Source organism: Hemitrygon akajei, chromosome 3, assembly GCF_048418815.1.
Source record: "Hemitrygon akajei chromosome 3, sHemAka1.3, whole genome shotgun sequence".
Classification (NCBI taxonomy): Eukaryota; Metazoa; Chordata; class Chondrichthyes; order Myliobatiformes; family Dasyatidae; genus Hemitrygon; species Hemitrygon akajei.
The window spans coordinates 36,610,477-36,628,522 of NC_133126.1; the positions used below are offsets into that span (position 1 = coordinate 36,610,477).

Sequence of the window (18,046 nt, forward strand, 5' to 3'; positions counted from 1 at the left end):
CAATCTCCACAGCTACTTCCTTCAGAACGCGAGGCGGCATTCCATCTGGTCCTGGAGATTTATCTACCCTTAGACTATTCAGCTTCCTGAGTACTTCCTCTGCCGTAATTATGACTGCGCATACTTCTCCTCCCTGACACCCTCAGGTGTCCGGTATACTGCTTATGTCTTCCTCAGTGAAGACTGATACAAAATACTTGTTCAGTTTCTCCGTCATCTCTTTATCTCCCATTACAATTTCTCCAGCATCATTTTCTATCGGTCCTATATCTACTATCACCTGTCTTTTACTCTTTATATACTTGAAAAAGCTTTTTAAGTATCCACTTTGATATTATTTGCTAGCTTCCTTTCATAGTTCATCTTTTCCCTTTTAATGACCTTCTTAGTTTCCTTTTGTAACCTTTAAAAAAATTCCCAATCCTCTGTCTTCCCATTAATTTTTGCTTCCTTGTATGCCCTCTCCTTTGCTTTTACTTTGGCTTTGACTTCTCTTGTCAGCCATGGTTACATCCTTTTTCCACTCGAAAATTTCTTTTTCTTTGGAATATATCTGTCTTGCACCTTCCTCACTTCTCGCATAAACTCCAGCCACTGCTGCTCTGCCGTCCTTCTCGCTAGTGTCCCTTTCCAGTCAACCTTGGCCAGTTCCTCTCTCATGCCACTGTAATTTCCTTTACTCTACTGAAATACCGACACATCGGATTTCGGCTTCTCTTTCTCAAATTTCACAGTGAGCTCAATCATGTTATGATCACTGCCTCCTAAGGGTTCCTTCACCTCAATCTCTCTAATCACCTCTGGTTCATTACACAATACCCAATCCAGTACAGCTGATCCCCTAGTGGGCTCAACAACAAGCTGTTCTAAAAAGCCATCCCTTAGACATTCTACAAATTCTGTCTTGAGATCCAGTGCCAACCTGATTTTCCCAATCCACTTGCATGTTAAGATCCCCCACAATTATCATAACACTGCCCTTCTGGCAAGCCTTTTTAATTTCCTGTTATAATTTGTAGTCCACATCACTGCAACTGTTAGGAGGCCTGTATATAACTGCCATCAGTGTCCTTTCACCCCTGCGATTTCTTAGCTCAACACATAAAGATTCTGCACCTTCTGATCCTATGTCACCTCTTTCTAATGATTTAATATAATTTCTTACCAATAAAGCCACGCCGCCCCCTCTGCCTATCCTTCTGATACACAGTGTATCCTTGGATGTTCAGCTCCCAGAGACATGCATCCTTTAGCCATGTCTCAGTGATGGCCACAATATCATACCTGCCAATCTGTAGCTGTACAACAAGATCATCCACCTTATTCCTTATGCTGCACGCATTTAAGTATAACACCTTAAGTCTAGTATTTGGTACTTCTTGCATTGATTGCACTGCAACTCATCCCAATGGCTGCAAATTTGCCCCATCATCTGCCTGTCCTTCCTGACATCTTTACTGCTCACTATAGATTTATTTCTGTTTTCCTCCTCCTCCGCTCCATCATTCCGGTTCCCATCCTCCTGCCAAATTCGTTTAAACACTCCCTAACAGCTTTATTAAACCTTAGTAAACACAAAGTACACTGCAGATGCTGTGGTCAATTCAACACATACAAACATGCTGGAGGAGCTCAGTAGGTTGGGCAGCATCCATGGAAACGAGCAGTCAACATTTCAGGCTGAGACCCTTCATCAGGACAGAAGGGTCCTGACGAAGAGTCTCGTCCCAAAACGTTGACTGCTCATTTTCACGGATGCTGCCCAATCTGCTGAGCTCCTCCAGCGTGTTTGTATGTGTCTATTAAACCTTCCCGCCAGGATATTGTTCCGCTTCGGGTTCAAGGTGTAACCTGTCCTTTTTGAACAGGTTATACTTCTCCCAGAAGCGATCCTAATGATACAAGAATCTGAAGCCCTGCCCCCTGCACCAGTCTCTCAGCCACGCATTCATCTACCTGATCCTACTATTCTTGCCCTCACTAGCACGTGGCACAGGTAACAATCCTGAGATTACTACCCTGGAGGTCCTGCTTCTCAGCTTCCTTCCTAACTCCCGGAAATCTCTCTTCAGGACCTCCTCCCTTTTCCTTTCTATGTCATTGGTACCAAACATGTACCAAGACAGCTGGCTGCTCGCCCTCTCCCTTCAGAATATTCTGGACCCAATCCAAGACATCCCGTACCCTAGCACCAGAGAGGCAACACACCATGCAGGTATTCTATGAGGCTCACAGAATCTCCTGTCTGTTCCCCTGACTATGGAATCCCCTATGACCACCACATTCTTCTTCTCCCTCCTTCCTTCCTGCACAACAGCGCCAGGTTCAGTGCCAGTATTAAGTATTTAGATGACTCTGAACTCAAAGAAATCCAGCGTGTACTACAATGGACAAATTATTACTGAGTCAAATGGGTAAGGAGCTAACATTAAAAGGAGAAATGCCTGTAGATGTCATTTGTATGCATTTCCAAAAGATATACAGGATTTCACATGTCAAAAGAGCATGTGGAACTGAACTACTTATTGACTTGAATAACAAATTAGTTAGGAGGTAGGAAACTCAGTAAGTATAAAGAGTACACATATATTGCTATAATGCGAATAGCACTATCCCCTAAGGATTTGTGGTGGGCTTACTGGATTTAGGCTGCTTGTGAATGATCTGAAAGAATGAGCTAGAGATCCCAACATCAATATGTTGACAACACTAAGACAGAACTAACATGTGGAATTAATGTAATATTACTTGATATTTCCCTTTTGTTCCTGCATCACTGAAGTTTCCCTGAAAAATGTTTAATTAATCTGTAAAATAGGTGTCCTTACTAAATTTAATCTTGGTACTTGATTTTCAGTACATTTTATTTCACAGACCCAGTCATCCTATTTCCCTAAACAGTGCGTCATCATTCTGAAGAGAATCAATGTTTAGGAATTTACCCTTTTGTTGTGAAGTGCGAGAACAAAACCAAGAAAATTATTGGAATTTCCTGATATAACCCAAGCCTTAAGCCCCTTGAAGCATTTTTGAGCAGAGACTTAACTCAAAAAGAAACTAAAAATGTTGAACAGTGCATTCCTAAAATATCTGTACAAAAACATTCATGTTTTTTCCTGTATGTTCATGCATTATACTTCAGTGCTCAATCAAGATTGAACACTGGCCACCTAGTGGCAGCTGGTGGCCATTACTATTTTACCAAAAACTCAAAAAAGAACTGGCACTGCTGAATTAAGTCAAAATATTGCCCTGATTATTCATAGGCCGACAACAAAGTAACTTACCTCCCTTAGCTCTAATCTCTGTGCAACAGCTTCCAAGCATTCTTGACCTGTACTTTCAACAGAAAGAGTAAATTCCAAAAATCCATTATCCAACAGCTGGATCCGTACAACCAAACAACTCTTACTGGAGACGGTATATCGTCGCGTCCTTTTTAATTTTATCCCAAAAGGTAATGGCATGACAAAGTACGGTTACTTCAAACTCCTTGTACTTTTTCCTCTTTTGGCTTTTAAATTTATTTCTACTTCACGGAGAAGTCATCCAGCAGCAATAAGAGAAAGATTTATCCACTTGTCTCTGGGAAGCATTGCTCTGTAAAACAAAAAGCAAAAGGATGAGTGAACAAAAGTACAATCTCCCATTCGTTCAGGGAAATGATAAATTGAACCTCTAATGTCATGGGAGTAAAGTTAACTATGAGAGTGTTTGTATCTGATGACAATAAACAGGACAAGAAAAATATTATGGGGTAGAGGTATATATAGTTGCAAGAAAATGTTTGAGAACCCTTTGCAATTACCTGGCTTTCTGCATTAATTATTCAAAATGTGGTCTGGTCGTCATTTAAAAGTCAATAATAGACTAACATAATCTACCTAAACTAATAACACACAATTGTACTTTTTATGTTTTTATCAAGCACATTGTTTAACCACAGTCATGGGAAAAAGTATGTGAATATTTGTATTTAAGAACTAGGTTAAATTTGTATTTAACCTTCTTTATCAGCAATAACCTTCACCAAATGTTTCCTAACTGCTGAACAGACTTGCACAATGGTAAGAGAAATTTTCAGCCATTCCTCCATACAGAACTGTTTCAGTTCATCAGTATTTCTGGAGTACCTTGTATGAACAGCATCCTTCAGGTCATGCCACAGCATCTCAATTGGGTTATGGTCTGGACCCTGACTTCACCATTTCAAAACATTTTTTTTTCTTTTTTTAAACCATCCTGTTGTCGATTTACTTGTGTTTCAGATCACTGTCTTGTTGCATTATCCAACTTCTATTAAGCTTCAGGTGACGGACTGCCACCCTGACATTCTCCAATAAAATGTCTTGATGCAACTTTGAATTCATTGTTCTCTCAACAATGGCAAGCTGCCTAGGCTCTGAGGCAGCAAAGCAGCTCCAAACCATGATACAGGTTTGCCCCGCTATCTGAAGGTAGAGCGTCCCTATGAAATGGTTCGTAAGCCGGAATGTCGTAAAGTGAAGCAATTACCATTTATTTATATGGGAAAAATCTGTGAGCATTCGCAGACCCAAAAAATAACCTACCAAATCATGCCAAATAACACATAAAACCTAAAATAACAGTAACATACAGTAAAAGCAGGAATGATCTGATAAATACATAGCCTATATAAAGTAGGAATACTTTTCTGCAATTATTGCAGCACTGTCTAGCATAGCGAAAATCTCACACTTACGCTCTCGGCAGCACTCGCGGCAAAAACACTCGGCGCAAGCGCTCTCGGCAGAAGCAGTCTCTCCAGTAACCTTTAAGCCATGAAGCTGCCAAATCATACCAAACAACACAAAAATACACAGCCTATATAAAATAGAAATAATGTATGTACAGTGTAGTTTCACTTACTGGAATTGGGAAGACAGCGAGCACACTAATGATGGTGTGTTAGGCTGAGTCGTCGGAGGTTGAGGTGGTGGGAGGTAGTGGAGACTGGGGTGTCATCTCATCGTCGTCTGTTTCCATCAGGGCAGGCAGGTCATCTTCTTCTATATCTGCCTGGTTCATCATCTGCTGTGGCTGATGTGGAAAGCTTGAAAAACGATAGTATGCTAGACTGCTTAGCCTCGCACATTTTTCTATCATACATTTCTTTGTAAGCACTCAAATCATCCTGCAAATATACCCTAAACCTACGTACTCTTTCAAAATTAAAGTCATACTTTTCTGCAAGCATTGCAGCGTTGTCAATCGCAGTGAAAATCTCACGTAATTGCTTCGCGTTCAGTTCCTGGACGACTTCACTTTCAGTCCGTTCGCTACTGTTTTCGGTTTCAATTGTTATCCTTTCCTCTTCATCAATCAGTTCTTGGTCATGGGATGCCAAAACCTTTTCAACATCATCTTCATCAACTTCCACAAACCTTTAGCCAAACTCACTATATCCTTACTTCGTTCATCTTGATCGAAACGCTTTATTATATATTGTACGCTAACTGTAACACCCTTACATGCTCTTTTAGGCTTTTCCGATACCTGAGAACTCATCTTGCTAACGGATGCACAAAATAATTTGACATAAAGCACAGATGCTCACAGGCATGAGTTTAAGTAATGCCGGCTAGAATGCAGTTCCGGGGGAGGAGCTTTGCTGCTCAGTGCACGCTGCCTTTTTCCCCACGCTACCTTTTTCACACGCTGCCTTTTTTTGTAACAGTGAAAACATCTTGTTAGTGAAAACAAGTAACTAATGTAGGTCTTTCGTAACACCGAGGTGTCGTAAAGCGAACATTCGAAAAACGGGACACCTGTACTCCTTCCACCATGCTTCACAATTGGGATGAGGTTTTGGTGCTGGTGTGCTGTGCCCTTTTTCATCCAAACATAGCAGCATGCATTTCTGTCAAAAAGTTCAACTTTTGTCTTTTCTGTCCTTCACATTGTCCCAGAAACATTATGGAACATATGCAAACTTGAGACGTGCAATTTTTTTTTGGAAAGCAGTGGTTTCCTGTGGTGTCCTTCCATAAACACCATTCCTGTTCAGTGTTTTTCTTTTAGTGGACACATGAACAGAGACTTTAGCAAGTTCTAGAGATTTCTACAGGTCTTCTGCTGTTACTCTTGGGTTCTTTTTTTTACCTCCTTCAGCATTGCACCTTGTGCTCTTGGTGTGATCTAAGGAGAGGGGCAACAGTACTGAATTTCTTCCACTTGTAGACAAATGCTCTTACTATGGACTGTTGAACACTCGGGTCTTTAGAAATGCTTTTTGTAGCCTTTTCCAGCTTCATCTAGCACTACAATTCTTCTTCTAAGGTCCTCTGAAAGGTGCTTTGATTGAGAAATGGTGCACATTAAAAGATCTTTCTTGAGAAGAGCAGGTTGTCAGTAACTTGACTTTGTGTCTTTTTTTAAAAAAAAGAGGGCATGGCAGCTCTCCATTCCACACCTCCATCTCATTCTCATCTCATTGATTGGAACACCTGACTTTAAATAGCTTTTGTAGAAGGCGTTACCCCAGCGGTTCACATACTTTTGTGAACCTAAACTGTGATAGTTTAATAGTGTACTCAGTATTGATGAGTAGTACAATTTGTTTGTGAGTTTTAATTTAGGCAGATCGTGTTTGTCTATTATTGTGACTTAGATGAAGAATATCAGACCACATTTTATGAGAAATTATGCAGACAAACCAGGTAATTGTAAAGGGTTCACAAATTTTTATTTGCAGCTGTACATTTGGTTTTCCTTTAGCTAATCCTCATCTCCATGGCGTCACAGCAAAGCTGTAAGCTTCTCATTTTTGTTATATCCTTGGCTTATCACTACTTCTAGTTCAATTAGCATTTTCTACAAGGTACAGGGGATTTGTTCAATGTTTATAGCTAAACAGTGCCATTTCCACACTCCCCATGTTTTTTTTTGCCTCTGCAACTATGTGTTCAACATTTATTCTGCTGCTCTCCTCCTACTTTCATAGTTTAAGTAGTTCAGTTTTTCATGTTATCTTAGAACTTTTTATTTCATTAAAAGTTCACTTTGATTAATATCAACACCTAAATTATTCATTAATTTATAGTAATTCCTGGATGGTTCTTTAAAATTTCTCATTTTGCAGGCCTCTTCTTCTTGGTAAGATCAGTCTTATCCCTTCCACTTGGTCACAGATAGAATACCTTTCAAGTTTTTAGAAGTTTCAATAGAATGTACAAATCTCAAAGTTTGTCAGTATTTATTTTCTGACAGATACAGAATAAAGAGTTCAAATACAGAAATGGGTAGTACAATGCTGAAATAGAATAGCTTTCCATAAGTCTAGACATAAAATTAAGAGGAAGTTCATATTCCATAGTAAAGCTGATAATACACTAACAATTCCAATAACCTGATGGTCTGGGATCTGGCTCATGGTCTCTTTCAAATCAAAGGAACCCTGGCTTCCATACTCCTGTTAAACTCACTTGGTTAAACATCTTAAAAGTGAATTAGGGTATGTGTTGGGGAGTTAAGGGTTCTGAAAATTCAGCAAAATCCCAAACATACTGGAGCTTTACTCTAATAGATAAAAATTTTAAAAAGACAACTTTGTAATATCACCAACTTACAACAAAAAGCAATTTAGTTCATTGATGTCCTTTGATGAAGGAAGTATACCTTTACATAGTCTGACCTACAAGGACATTGATCCACAGCAGTATGGTCAACTTCCAATTGTTTCACGAAATGACTAACGGGCCATTCAGTTAACAATAACTGGTAAACTGAAAGATGCCAGAAACTTAATACAGTTGTACCAAAAGATCAATGAGGAAAGGTTCTATAGAGGTTGAATAGAAATGTGGTGGGGGGGGGGGGGGGAATAAATACTTGTAAAATTAAAAATTGTCACGGTGGTATAACATTAAACTTGCATCTTAAATAATGTACTAGGCATGCTATATATTTTTGTATGTGTTCTGCATTATACATGTTTTATGCCCAAGCTGAAACTTAAAAACCATTCCTATTGGTTCCATTTCCCCACTTACTTTCCTGTGATCAATTCTCTCATTTTTGTCAACACCACTCTCTTCAATTCTCCTGTTTGCCTACAGTACACTCAGGACAATTTAAGATAGGCAATTCACCCACCAACCAACACATTTGTGGAATGTGGAAGGAAATTGGAGCACCCAAAGAAAACACTTGCAGTCAGAGAGAGAATGTTCTCACTCACACAACAGCACCCAAGATCAGGATTGAATCCAGGTTATTGAAGTTGTGAGGCAACAGCATTAACAGCTGTTCTGCCGGTTGGCTCCTTAAAGTATTGCACTAGACACAATTATCTCATACACCTAACTACTTTTGCAAATTTAGTTTGTACAAGCTCTAAGAAAAATGGCTTACCGTATATTCCGGAGTATAAGCCAACCCCCCATTTTCAAGGTTAAAAGAGTGCCATTTTCATGTTACCTTTATATAAGCTGACCCCTTTTGTAGAGGTTTTTGATTTAACCAGAAAAGATCACAAGATCTCACATGCCAGTACTCAGCTTTGCTGGATCTGGAACCGGGAAATTTTGTGAACCAGTACCTGCTAAGAAAACAGGCCTACACATTGTAGAGTGTTATAAGCGAATTCTTAATAAATAAATCAGGGAGGGAAATCTTGGATTAGGTCTCCAATGGTAAAGAATCCTCAGAATTGTAACCCCCGTGAAACCATTTAGCGCCCATTGTAATCTCGTTAAAACATAATACGGGGTGGCGGGATCAATACGTTTACTCAGTATTGAGTTTGCGACCGCCATGTATAAAAGATTAAATCGAATGCGATATGATGCTGGCTTCAAGCTGAAGGTTGTTGATTTTGCTAAAGGAACGAATAATTCTGCAGCTGCTAAGAAGTTTAGTGTAAATGAGAAACAAGTGAGAGAGTGGAGAAAAGCAGAGGACACGCTGAGGGAAATGCCAAAGACAAATGTGCAAACCGCAGGAAAACATGCCAGTGGCCAGAACTGGAAGAAAAAGTTTTAGAGTGGGTGAATCAGATTCAGTTTACTGTCATTTAGAAACCACAAATGCAATGTAGTTTTTAAAAAAATGAGACGTTCCTCCAGAATGATATCACAAAAGCATATGACAAAAGAGACTACACCAGAAAATCCACATAACATTTGGCAATCCCCAATCCAGAGTCCGGAGAGGCTGCTGTGTATTAATATTGCGCTACCGTCTTAGCGCGTTCCCCGGAAAGGAGCTCCAAATCCACCAGACAAACAAGACCAAAAACTAAAGCTACAAGACCTGCACAAAACCACATAGTTACAACAGTGCAAACAATAGCATAATTGATTTTAAAAAAAACTATGGGCACAGTAAAAATAGTCCAAAGATGTTAAAGGACTATAAGTTCAAAAGAAATCACCACACAGTTTCCACAAGTCCCCAGGGTCCCGACAGACTCGCCATCCCACTCCGGCAACAGAAGGGAATACCCCCACTATGGACTTCCACGGTGCCGCCAGACTCAGCCTCGCAGATGCAGCACACAACGAAAGCTCTGTCGAACCCAGCCTCGCAGACGCAGCACACACCGAAAGCAACCTGACCGCAGCGGACTCCAAGTCCGTCGAACCAGGTTGCTTGAAGTTGGTTAAAGAGGTGTGGCGTCGACATCCCAACGGTTTCGGGAAAGAAAAGTCGCTACTTGTCTGGGATGTCTTCAAAGCACACTTGTCAGGTGAGACAAAAGCAGCACTGAAAGCTGAAAATACGGACATTGCAGTCATCCCTGGTGGCTTGATCTCCATGCTCCAGCCACTAGATGTGAGTTTAAACAAATCACTCAAAGAATTCATGTGACGACAGTGGAACGAATTTGAGTCAAAAATAGCCAATAAATACAATCTGTCTTCCGTGTATTCGTTTTTTCCAAAGTTGGCACCCTGTGTATAAGTCAACCCCCTAACTTTAGGACCAAAATTTAGGGCCAAATTCTCGGCTTATACACAGGAATTTACATTAATTGCACTATCATTGCAACAATTTTATTTTTTAATATCATCCTTCTCAACAGTGATGCTGATGATAGGGTGCTTATTAACCATACCTACCTGCAGTTCTTGCTTTCCATATTCTGAGATCTCCACAGATTCTACCTTGCATTTCCTTAGCTAATACAACTTTTTGATGATGTCCTTACACATCATAGTTAGGGATATACATCCATTATAAATGTTAATTGTTGCTTTAGTTGTCAAATACCCTGAAATTTGAACCTTGGTTGTTAACAACCAAATCCTTTAAATCAAGTAGCTAACAGCTATTAAATCAAATCTACTTAATGCTGCATTCGTTCACCTGTCTTATTTCAAAGCTTTATGCATCAGGGTCAGTTCTTTTTATTTCAATATTTTTTCTTAAAACTAATGCTCATTCCCTTCATACACCTCCCTACCATAGATACCAAAGATGCAGGTATTCCAGCACCAGGTGAGCTAAAACAGGTGTGGAGTCAAAGATAGAAATTGGCTGTCTTGTGATGGCTCATGTGATTTGAACTTTATCCCAGGATCAAATTACAGCATGGTTGCAAAGAGTCTGGTTCAGTTTCAGACACCTGCCTGGAAACAGGATGAAGTCAATGGGTGAGCATACCACAGACAGAAGCCAGAGGCAACAATTCTCTAGATAATTCAGATAGTTCAATATCATAGCAAGAGTGGAAGTCTTACTGCAGGGCTTTAAACAAGCAATTCAAGTTCAAGTTCATTGCCATCTAACTGTAATTGTACACAACCAAACAAGTAATGTTCCTTCAGACCACAGTGCATCCACATATATCACACAGCTCATAAAACAAAATTACCATAAGTTAATAAAATACAATTCAGAAATGGGTGCAGTGCGCAACACAGGTAAACAGCTCACTGTCATAGTGATGAGACCTCAGTGGTGGCAGGATATTCATTAGTCTCACAGCCTGAGGGATGAATCTGTAACCCTGAGTGGCAGTCCTAGTCCTGATGCTCCCATCCTCCCTCCCTTTTGATGGTAATGGGTCAAAGATATTGTGAGATGGGTGACAGTGATCCTCAACAATGCTTCAGGCCTTTCGTCTGCATGATCCTGGTTAATATCAGACACGGGGAGGGGGGCAAGAAGGGAGACCCTGATGATCCTCTAGGCAGATTTTACTATCCTCTGTAGGGCCTTGCAGTCCAATGCCTTGGGCCTTCCGTACCACACAATGATGTAGCCAGACAGGACACTCAAAGGTACTCCTGTAAAAAGATGTTAGAATAGAGTCAGGGAGCCTTGCATGCCTCAGTCTCCTCTGAAAGTGTATGTACTGCTGTGCTTTCTTGACTCATGAGGTGGTGTTGTGGGTCCAGGTTAGACTATCCATTACGTGCACACCAAGGAACCTCATGCTCTTCAAGTCAAAGCCATTGATGTGCAAAGGACAGTAGTCAAACTCTGCTTTTCTCAAGTCCCCGTCAAACTCAGTTTGTTGTTCTCGCACCACTTGACAAGCCTCTCTATCTGCCATTGTTGCTGATGAGGCTAATTAATGTTGTAATCATCAGTGAACTGGATGGTGCATTTGGAGATGGATCTGACAGTGGAGTCACAAGTCAACAGCAAGAACAGCAGTGAGCTAAGTACACAGCCTGGAGAACATCAGTGCTCAGCATGATGAAGCTCGAGATGTTGCTGCTGACACAGACCGAGTGGGGTCTTTCCATCAAGAAATCCAAGATCCAGTTACAGACAGGAGTTGAGATCCCACAAGTAAAGTTTATCCACCAGTCTCAGGGGGATAATCATGTTAAATATTGAGCTGAAGTCAATGACCAACATCCTGGTGTATGAGACATTGTTTTCTAGGTGGGACAGGGCAGTGTGAAGGGCCAAAGATATGGCATCATCAGTGGACCAGTCTGAGCGGTTGGCAAAATGGAAGGGGTCCAATGTTACAGGAAGGTGCAATTTTATATACCAGCTGCTCAAACCACTTCATGATTGTTGAAGTCAGTGCCATTGGACAGTAATTTTTTAGCCCAGTTACCATTGCTCAGGTGGGCACCAGAATGATAGTGACAGTTTCAAAGAGATATTAAAGATATCCGTTAGCTGGGCAGCAAAATCCCTCAGCACCTGACCAGGTACGTTGTCTGGCCCCACAGCTTTGTCTGGGTTTAACCCTGGCTAGGATCCTCCTTACAGTGGCTGTGGCCAGACAGGGTGCCTGTTCCTCAGGGAGGAGAGGGTGCTTTCCTCAATGTCACATCATTAATTGCATCAAATCATGCATGAAAGGATGAGTGCCCGTCAGGGAGGGGTTGCCGTCATTGATGTGCAGGGTAGAAACACATACATATACTTAGGAGATGAGAACAGGTCAAGTACTTAAGATGAAAGGGAGGTTGAAGATGGTGGTTTGCATAGAGGCAGCAAGCAGTTTAACTGAAGAAAACAATGGCAAGAAATCTACAGGGTAGAGAAGGGCTGTGGTATTTTCCCCTTCAGTCAAGAAGGGAAGCTGGGTTATTAGTAGTTTCGTTGTGTAATCTCAAAGGATCAGGAAAAAGATCGCATGAACAAAGTAAAGCCAGAGAAACATATAGGGAAATGGCAGAGAACCTAAAAAATGTTCACCTAACCATGAGATCTTTGGATTAACTGAGGTACAATAGGCTCATTGTCCATCATATCCAACAATAACAGGAGACCTGTGCAGGAAGAGTCTTTAAAGTAGAAAAGCATTTGCACTGGGGAATTTCCATTCTCTTGACCTCGGAGGTCCGGGTCCACTGGTACGAGTAGTCGTCACAAACTGGGGTCTTTCTTGGTTGTAGCAGATGGCCACAACTACTTCTGTGCCTTGTCATGTCCTTCGCCCTCCCAGCCACTGGATCTCACTGTTGATCTCATCCGCCCAGTCTCCCAGAGATGACTTCACATTCTAGGAAAGGCATTTCCCTATATAATCATAGGTGATTATATTACTATGATTATAGGAACAATATAATCATAATAAAACAGATCAGGCGTCAGCTGCTTTTGTGTTAAATGATACATTATAAATACAATTTGCTTCTATTCTGGCTTCACAGCAAGTCGCAAACTCAAAAAAGTATAGAGATAATAGAATGGCCTTAAATGCAATTCAAATATTTGACTAAAAGTTACAGTCTGAAAGTAGCACTGTTGTCACTGCCTGAAAAACAGCAACATATTCAATAGCCAAACAATTCAAATAAAACTTTAATTCAGTTTCAAGTGTCATGGTATTTAAGAGACTTAGAAATCCAGAAGATACCTATTCAACCCCACCCCCCAACTCAAACATTCAAGATTACTAAATTTGCTGATGACATTTATTAAGGTGTTTGGGCACATAGAAAATGTAATGCTACTTAGAAGAAAACAGCTCATTAAGGCTCCAAGAATACACAAAGGTTTTTATGTTACATGCAAGTACAAATTTTGATATGATCCCTTACCTCAAACACATTGCTAACCAATTTAATTGAACTTTTTACCATATCCAGAAAAAAAAGAATCACTGCAATGTTTCTTTGAGGTGCTTTTAGAACAAGAGGTATTAGACCACACTGAAAACTAGCTGCAAGCTTCGAGCAATAATTTTCCCATCTCTATTAAGTGTCTAAAAAAGGTTTGGAAAAAAAAATTAAGTCCTTGGATCGCTTTAAGACATAAATTATACCATAAATTATGCCCATTCAACACAACATTAAAACTCCAAACACATGAAACAATGTTATGAGATCTCATTCATTGGCTGCATGTAAAATACATTCTTTTCAATGTGACATTTGCCATTGAGCTTCTGATGATGAACATAACAAATGAGATCTGCAGCACTGAATAAGCATAGCTAATCAGATTTAGAAGTACGCAATTGAACCTATATTTATGGAATGAAGCTATACAATCCGGTCCAGTTCAGCACCAGCCATTAGTAAAAAGAATGCAATTAAGCAAAATTTAATCAGAGCTAAATTAAATTAGACCAATAAAGCAATCAGAAAATATAACCAAAATGTTTTAAGAGTTTTCACTAGCAGTGATCAAGCTGAGCAATATTTCCAAATAATTATCAAAAACTGAATTTATAGGATTATTCTCCATAGCAGCAATTGCTTGTCTTCTCCCCCCCCCCCCCCCAAAAAAGCATGGAACACAAAATAGCAGAAAATGTAATCACATTTAGAAGTTGTCATGAAAGCATCACCAACTATGGATATTATTGGTTGCAACAGGAGCAGAAAGCAGAGTCCAGATTAGATCAACTGAATGCCAGTATCTGTCCACACAGAAGGGATCATCAGTACATGCCTATTGAAACCAAGTATTTGTAGAAAATAAAAATCTGATACTTAAAGCATGCAAGTATCAATTAAAATAGGAAGATGACCGTTTCCTTTAAATGTCTGCACTCTCTCTCCATGAAAGAGTGTCTTTTCAAATCAAAGTAAAATCATTAGCGTATTAGCATCAGTTGTAAGGAAATGCAAACCTCCGATGAAATTAAACAGAAAGTCTTAGGAGGTGCCTGGCCAATTGGGCATTTTCAGCACTTTGTTTTATTTAACATTTCTGGTAACTACAGCATTTTGATTTCAATTACACATGGTTTTCCATTACACACACCACCACTCCAATCATTCCTTTCTCAAAGAAATTGTTTATGTTCAAGATTACATCTGTACAAATAAATGATAAATGAAAAAAAATGCCTGCTTGCTTTGTTTTTGTAGATTTTTTTTTAAACTCTGTATCCTTTCAGAGATTTAGTGATTAGAACCTTCTGGTGTGAAGATGTAGCCTTACCTATCAAAAAACAATTGAGGTTCAGAAAGAAAACAATTTTTCAGAAGACATACTCCATCTGAATCATGCCCATAAGCCCCTGCATGTTATTGAAGTTAAAAATTAATCTGCCATCATTAACAAAACAACTGTGAGATTCTACATCTAACTTCAATATTTAACAAGGATATTTCTGATAACTAAATATAAATATAACTAAATGAATGCAGCCCCTCAGAATTTCAAATTGACATAGCTTACAAAACTTATAGGACAACATTAGTGAAACAAAGTCACTGTGTCTGATATGAACAGATTAATTAATCCATAAAAATATCTTGGATGTCAACACACAAATTTGTACTTTTTCAGAATTATAAAGAAAACATACTCTGGGTAAGTGCTAAAAATTATATTCAATATATATTCAAAAATGATCACTCGAATTCCACTTACTATTAGCTCTATGCTCCACACTGAAAACCTGAATTTAGGATTTGACAAGAGCTTGGGCCTTCAAATATAAACATTGAAAGCAAAGTAGCGGCAATGCATGCAACATGATAAATAACATTAAATCCATATAAATATAAACTGTCCAATTAGATAAATGGATACTACTGAAAACTTTGGAGCCAAGAGTCTCACAAGACAGAGCAAGAAACAGTTCCAACCAAAAGTTGGAAAAAAATGTCAAAGGATAAAAATGTACTAAAGCAGAACAAGTGAGAAGAAATTCTTTCTTACTGAAGGATTTGATTATTCTTTTTGGGAATCATTTCAAGAAGTCATTTGATACATCCTCCCATCTTGAAAGAGCCATATAATTCAGTCATATACCTTCCATTACTCTGGAAAGTAGCTTTCAAATATATCTTTGATTATATTGAGTCTACCTTTCAGGTAATGCTTTCCAAAGGTTAAAACCCCTGAAATAATATGTTGCACGAGTTTCCTCAAACTCATCAACTAACCTCGTTTTTTCCAGCAAGTATTTTAAATCATCCCAAATAACAGAGAAAACAATTGTCATTCTTCCGAAAGTATCATTTCAGATATACCTTAAACATTCATATTGTTTCAAATCAGCAAAAGATGAAGGTAGGGCTTTAAGTTTTTTTTGTGTACAACAAAATTTGATAGAGATATGCAAAAGACTTTCCCAGAAAGTAATGGAGGCAAAATTTTAAAAAACCAAGGATCTTGAAAAATAAAATGGATTCAGTTTTAGGATTTTTCAGGATAAATTAGCCATGTAATCTTTTATTCTCAACCTCATTTGTTATTTCCTTATTTAAAAAAATAAATTTTGTCGCAAAATCTTTCATAAATTTATAATTAATCTGGATCAAACTAATCACAGCAGATTATGATCTAGCTGCAAAGTTGTGTGCTGGAAATTCTGACATGTTCACAATCAACATAGGTTTACATTGTTCCAGTAAAACTTTAAGCTATCAAAAGTAATTTCAACAATTTGAAATTCAAAATACCTCACGTTTGTTTGCACTGCAGCTCTACCGTATTTGTGCAACTTTTTACAGAACATTTAGAAAATATCTATTTGTTTAAAAAAATAAAACGCCTAAAAAGTTCCAGTGAAAAAGGCATTACCTTGGGCATGAATAATTATGGATCCTTGTTAAAACATAACAATCTGGTGATTTGTTTTAGTACATATTTAATCTCTTTCTGTGCATATAAACAGGACAACTAGTAATTTCGTGTAATTTTTTCCTCGACTTGGAAAAAAAAGCAAATCTAAGACGTACATATATTTCACATGGTGGCAATTTTTTGAAGAACACAGCAGTACAGATTCTAACAAACGAAGTAATAAGACGAACTATTTAGAAAAGCAGAGTTTAAACGAAAGCAGAATATAGTTAACTTTGCTCGGAAAAGCGGCAACGCAATCGAAAAATGTTTGTTTCTATACATCTTGGAAAGGGGGTGGGGCGGGGGTAAATTCGGGCGAGGGGAATGCAGTAACAGGTGCGACCTTTAAAGAGTGTTTACTGTGAGTGCACAAGTAACACCGCCAAGCACGCAAACAATGTGATGGCTAAACAACAGGACTCACATCGGTCAGGAAGTGTTGTGCACAGTATCTGGCAGCTCACTCCGAGTGTCATATGAAGTTCAAAACACCCGACACCGGACAATAAAGTTTTAAAAAAAAAGGCAACTGTTAGAAGCACAACGAAGCTCCCTCGGCCTGGGGTCACCTCCGACCGAGTGCAACCCCTACCTATGGTAAAAGGCCACAGTAGCGGGGGAGTGCACGGGCGGAGACCAGGAGCAGCAGCGGCCGGTTACCTTCCTCGGGCGTGGCAGAAGAACCTGCTGCCGCTGCCGTGGCCGCGTCCCCCACCCCCCCCAGCCCCTCTCTCCACTTACCCGACAACCGGGCTCCTCACCCTCCCGGGGGTTATTGTCCCTCCGCACCGAGCGCGCGCCCTTCCGCCTCCCTCCCTCCGCAATCCTTCCGCCGCACTACTTTCAGTCCCCCCCCCCCCCCTCCCGCGCGTTCCCGGCCGCCTGAGGGGGAGGGGGGGGGAAGCGAGAAAGAGCACCGGTGTCTCGGTGGGTTGCTCCTCCAAAATGCGCTGCTTCATTTTAAAACGACGGATAATGCATCTCCCTTGCTATTTTTTTTTAAAAACTACCGGTGTTAACCCCAGCCTTCTTAGGTGTGAAGTGATACTGAGGTGCCTGTGATGTGAAAGGTCCATTACATCAGGCACCTGGAATGTTATGTACAGAGAGAATGCATGGCATGGGACAGCTGGCCGCAGCGCTCTGCTTGAAATCGAGCTGCTGGCGCAAACAGATTTAGCTCGTTTTATTTAATTGCTCCTCTGGTCGTTCCACCTACTCCATTGCTGGCGGATATCAGTTTAACTTTAGGTTGGAAGATGTAAACGGTTCATTGCCCCCCCCCCTCCCCTCCCCTCCCCCGGATTCTTCGCTGCAGATTACTTCGGAATTCATTCTTCAACTGTTTTGTACTTTTATAACTCCAGTGCATGTGGTGGGAAAGGAGTTTCTGTGTAAACCGAGCGTCCAAGGGTGCATGAAACAAAAGAACGTTAGAGTAATATTCCAAGGCTTTAATAAAATTGTAGGTAAGAGATTTAGTAAGGTAATTAATGCACTGGAGGGATTTGATTGAATGGAGGAATTAGGGCAGTGACGGAAGCAGATTCCGGTATGCAGAGTTGTAAATTTATATCAA

The 18,046-nt window shown here is 39.9% G+C and overlaps 1 protein-coding gene across 3 annotated transcripts in view; it reads right to left on the bottom strand.

The window, feature by feature from the left end:
* Positions 1-17,315, bottom strand: part of ptpn21 (protein tyrosine phosphatase non-receptor type 21) — a 61,990-nt gene extending 44,675 nt beyond the window's left edge. The window contains exons 1-2 of one of the 3 annotated variants that reach the window (XM_073039578.1): positions 17,209-17,315; positions 3,288-3,600 (exon numbers count right to left, since the gene is read on the bottom strand). In XM_073039578.1, the coding sequence (XP_072895679.1) occupies positions 3,288-3,467 (180 nt within the window). In that variant the 5' untranslated portion in view covers positions 3,468-3,600; positions 17,209-17,315. Of the gene's footprint in view, positions 1-3,287; positions 3,601-16,891; positions 17,063-17,127; positions 17,147-17,208 lie in introns of those variants that run through there. The other 2 variants (XM_073039580.1, XM_073039579.1) reach the window with 2 other exon arrangements.
* Positions 17,316-18,046: the final 731 nt, after the last annotated feature.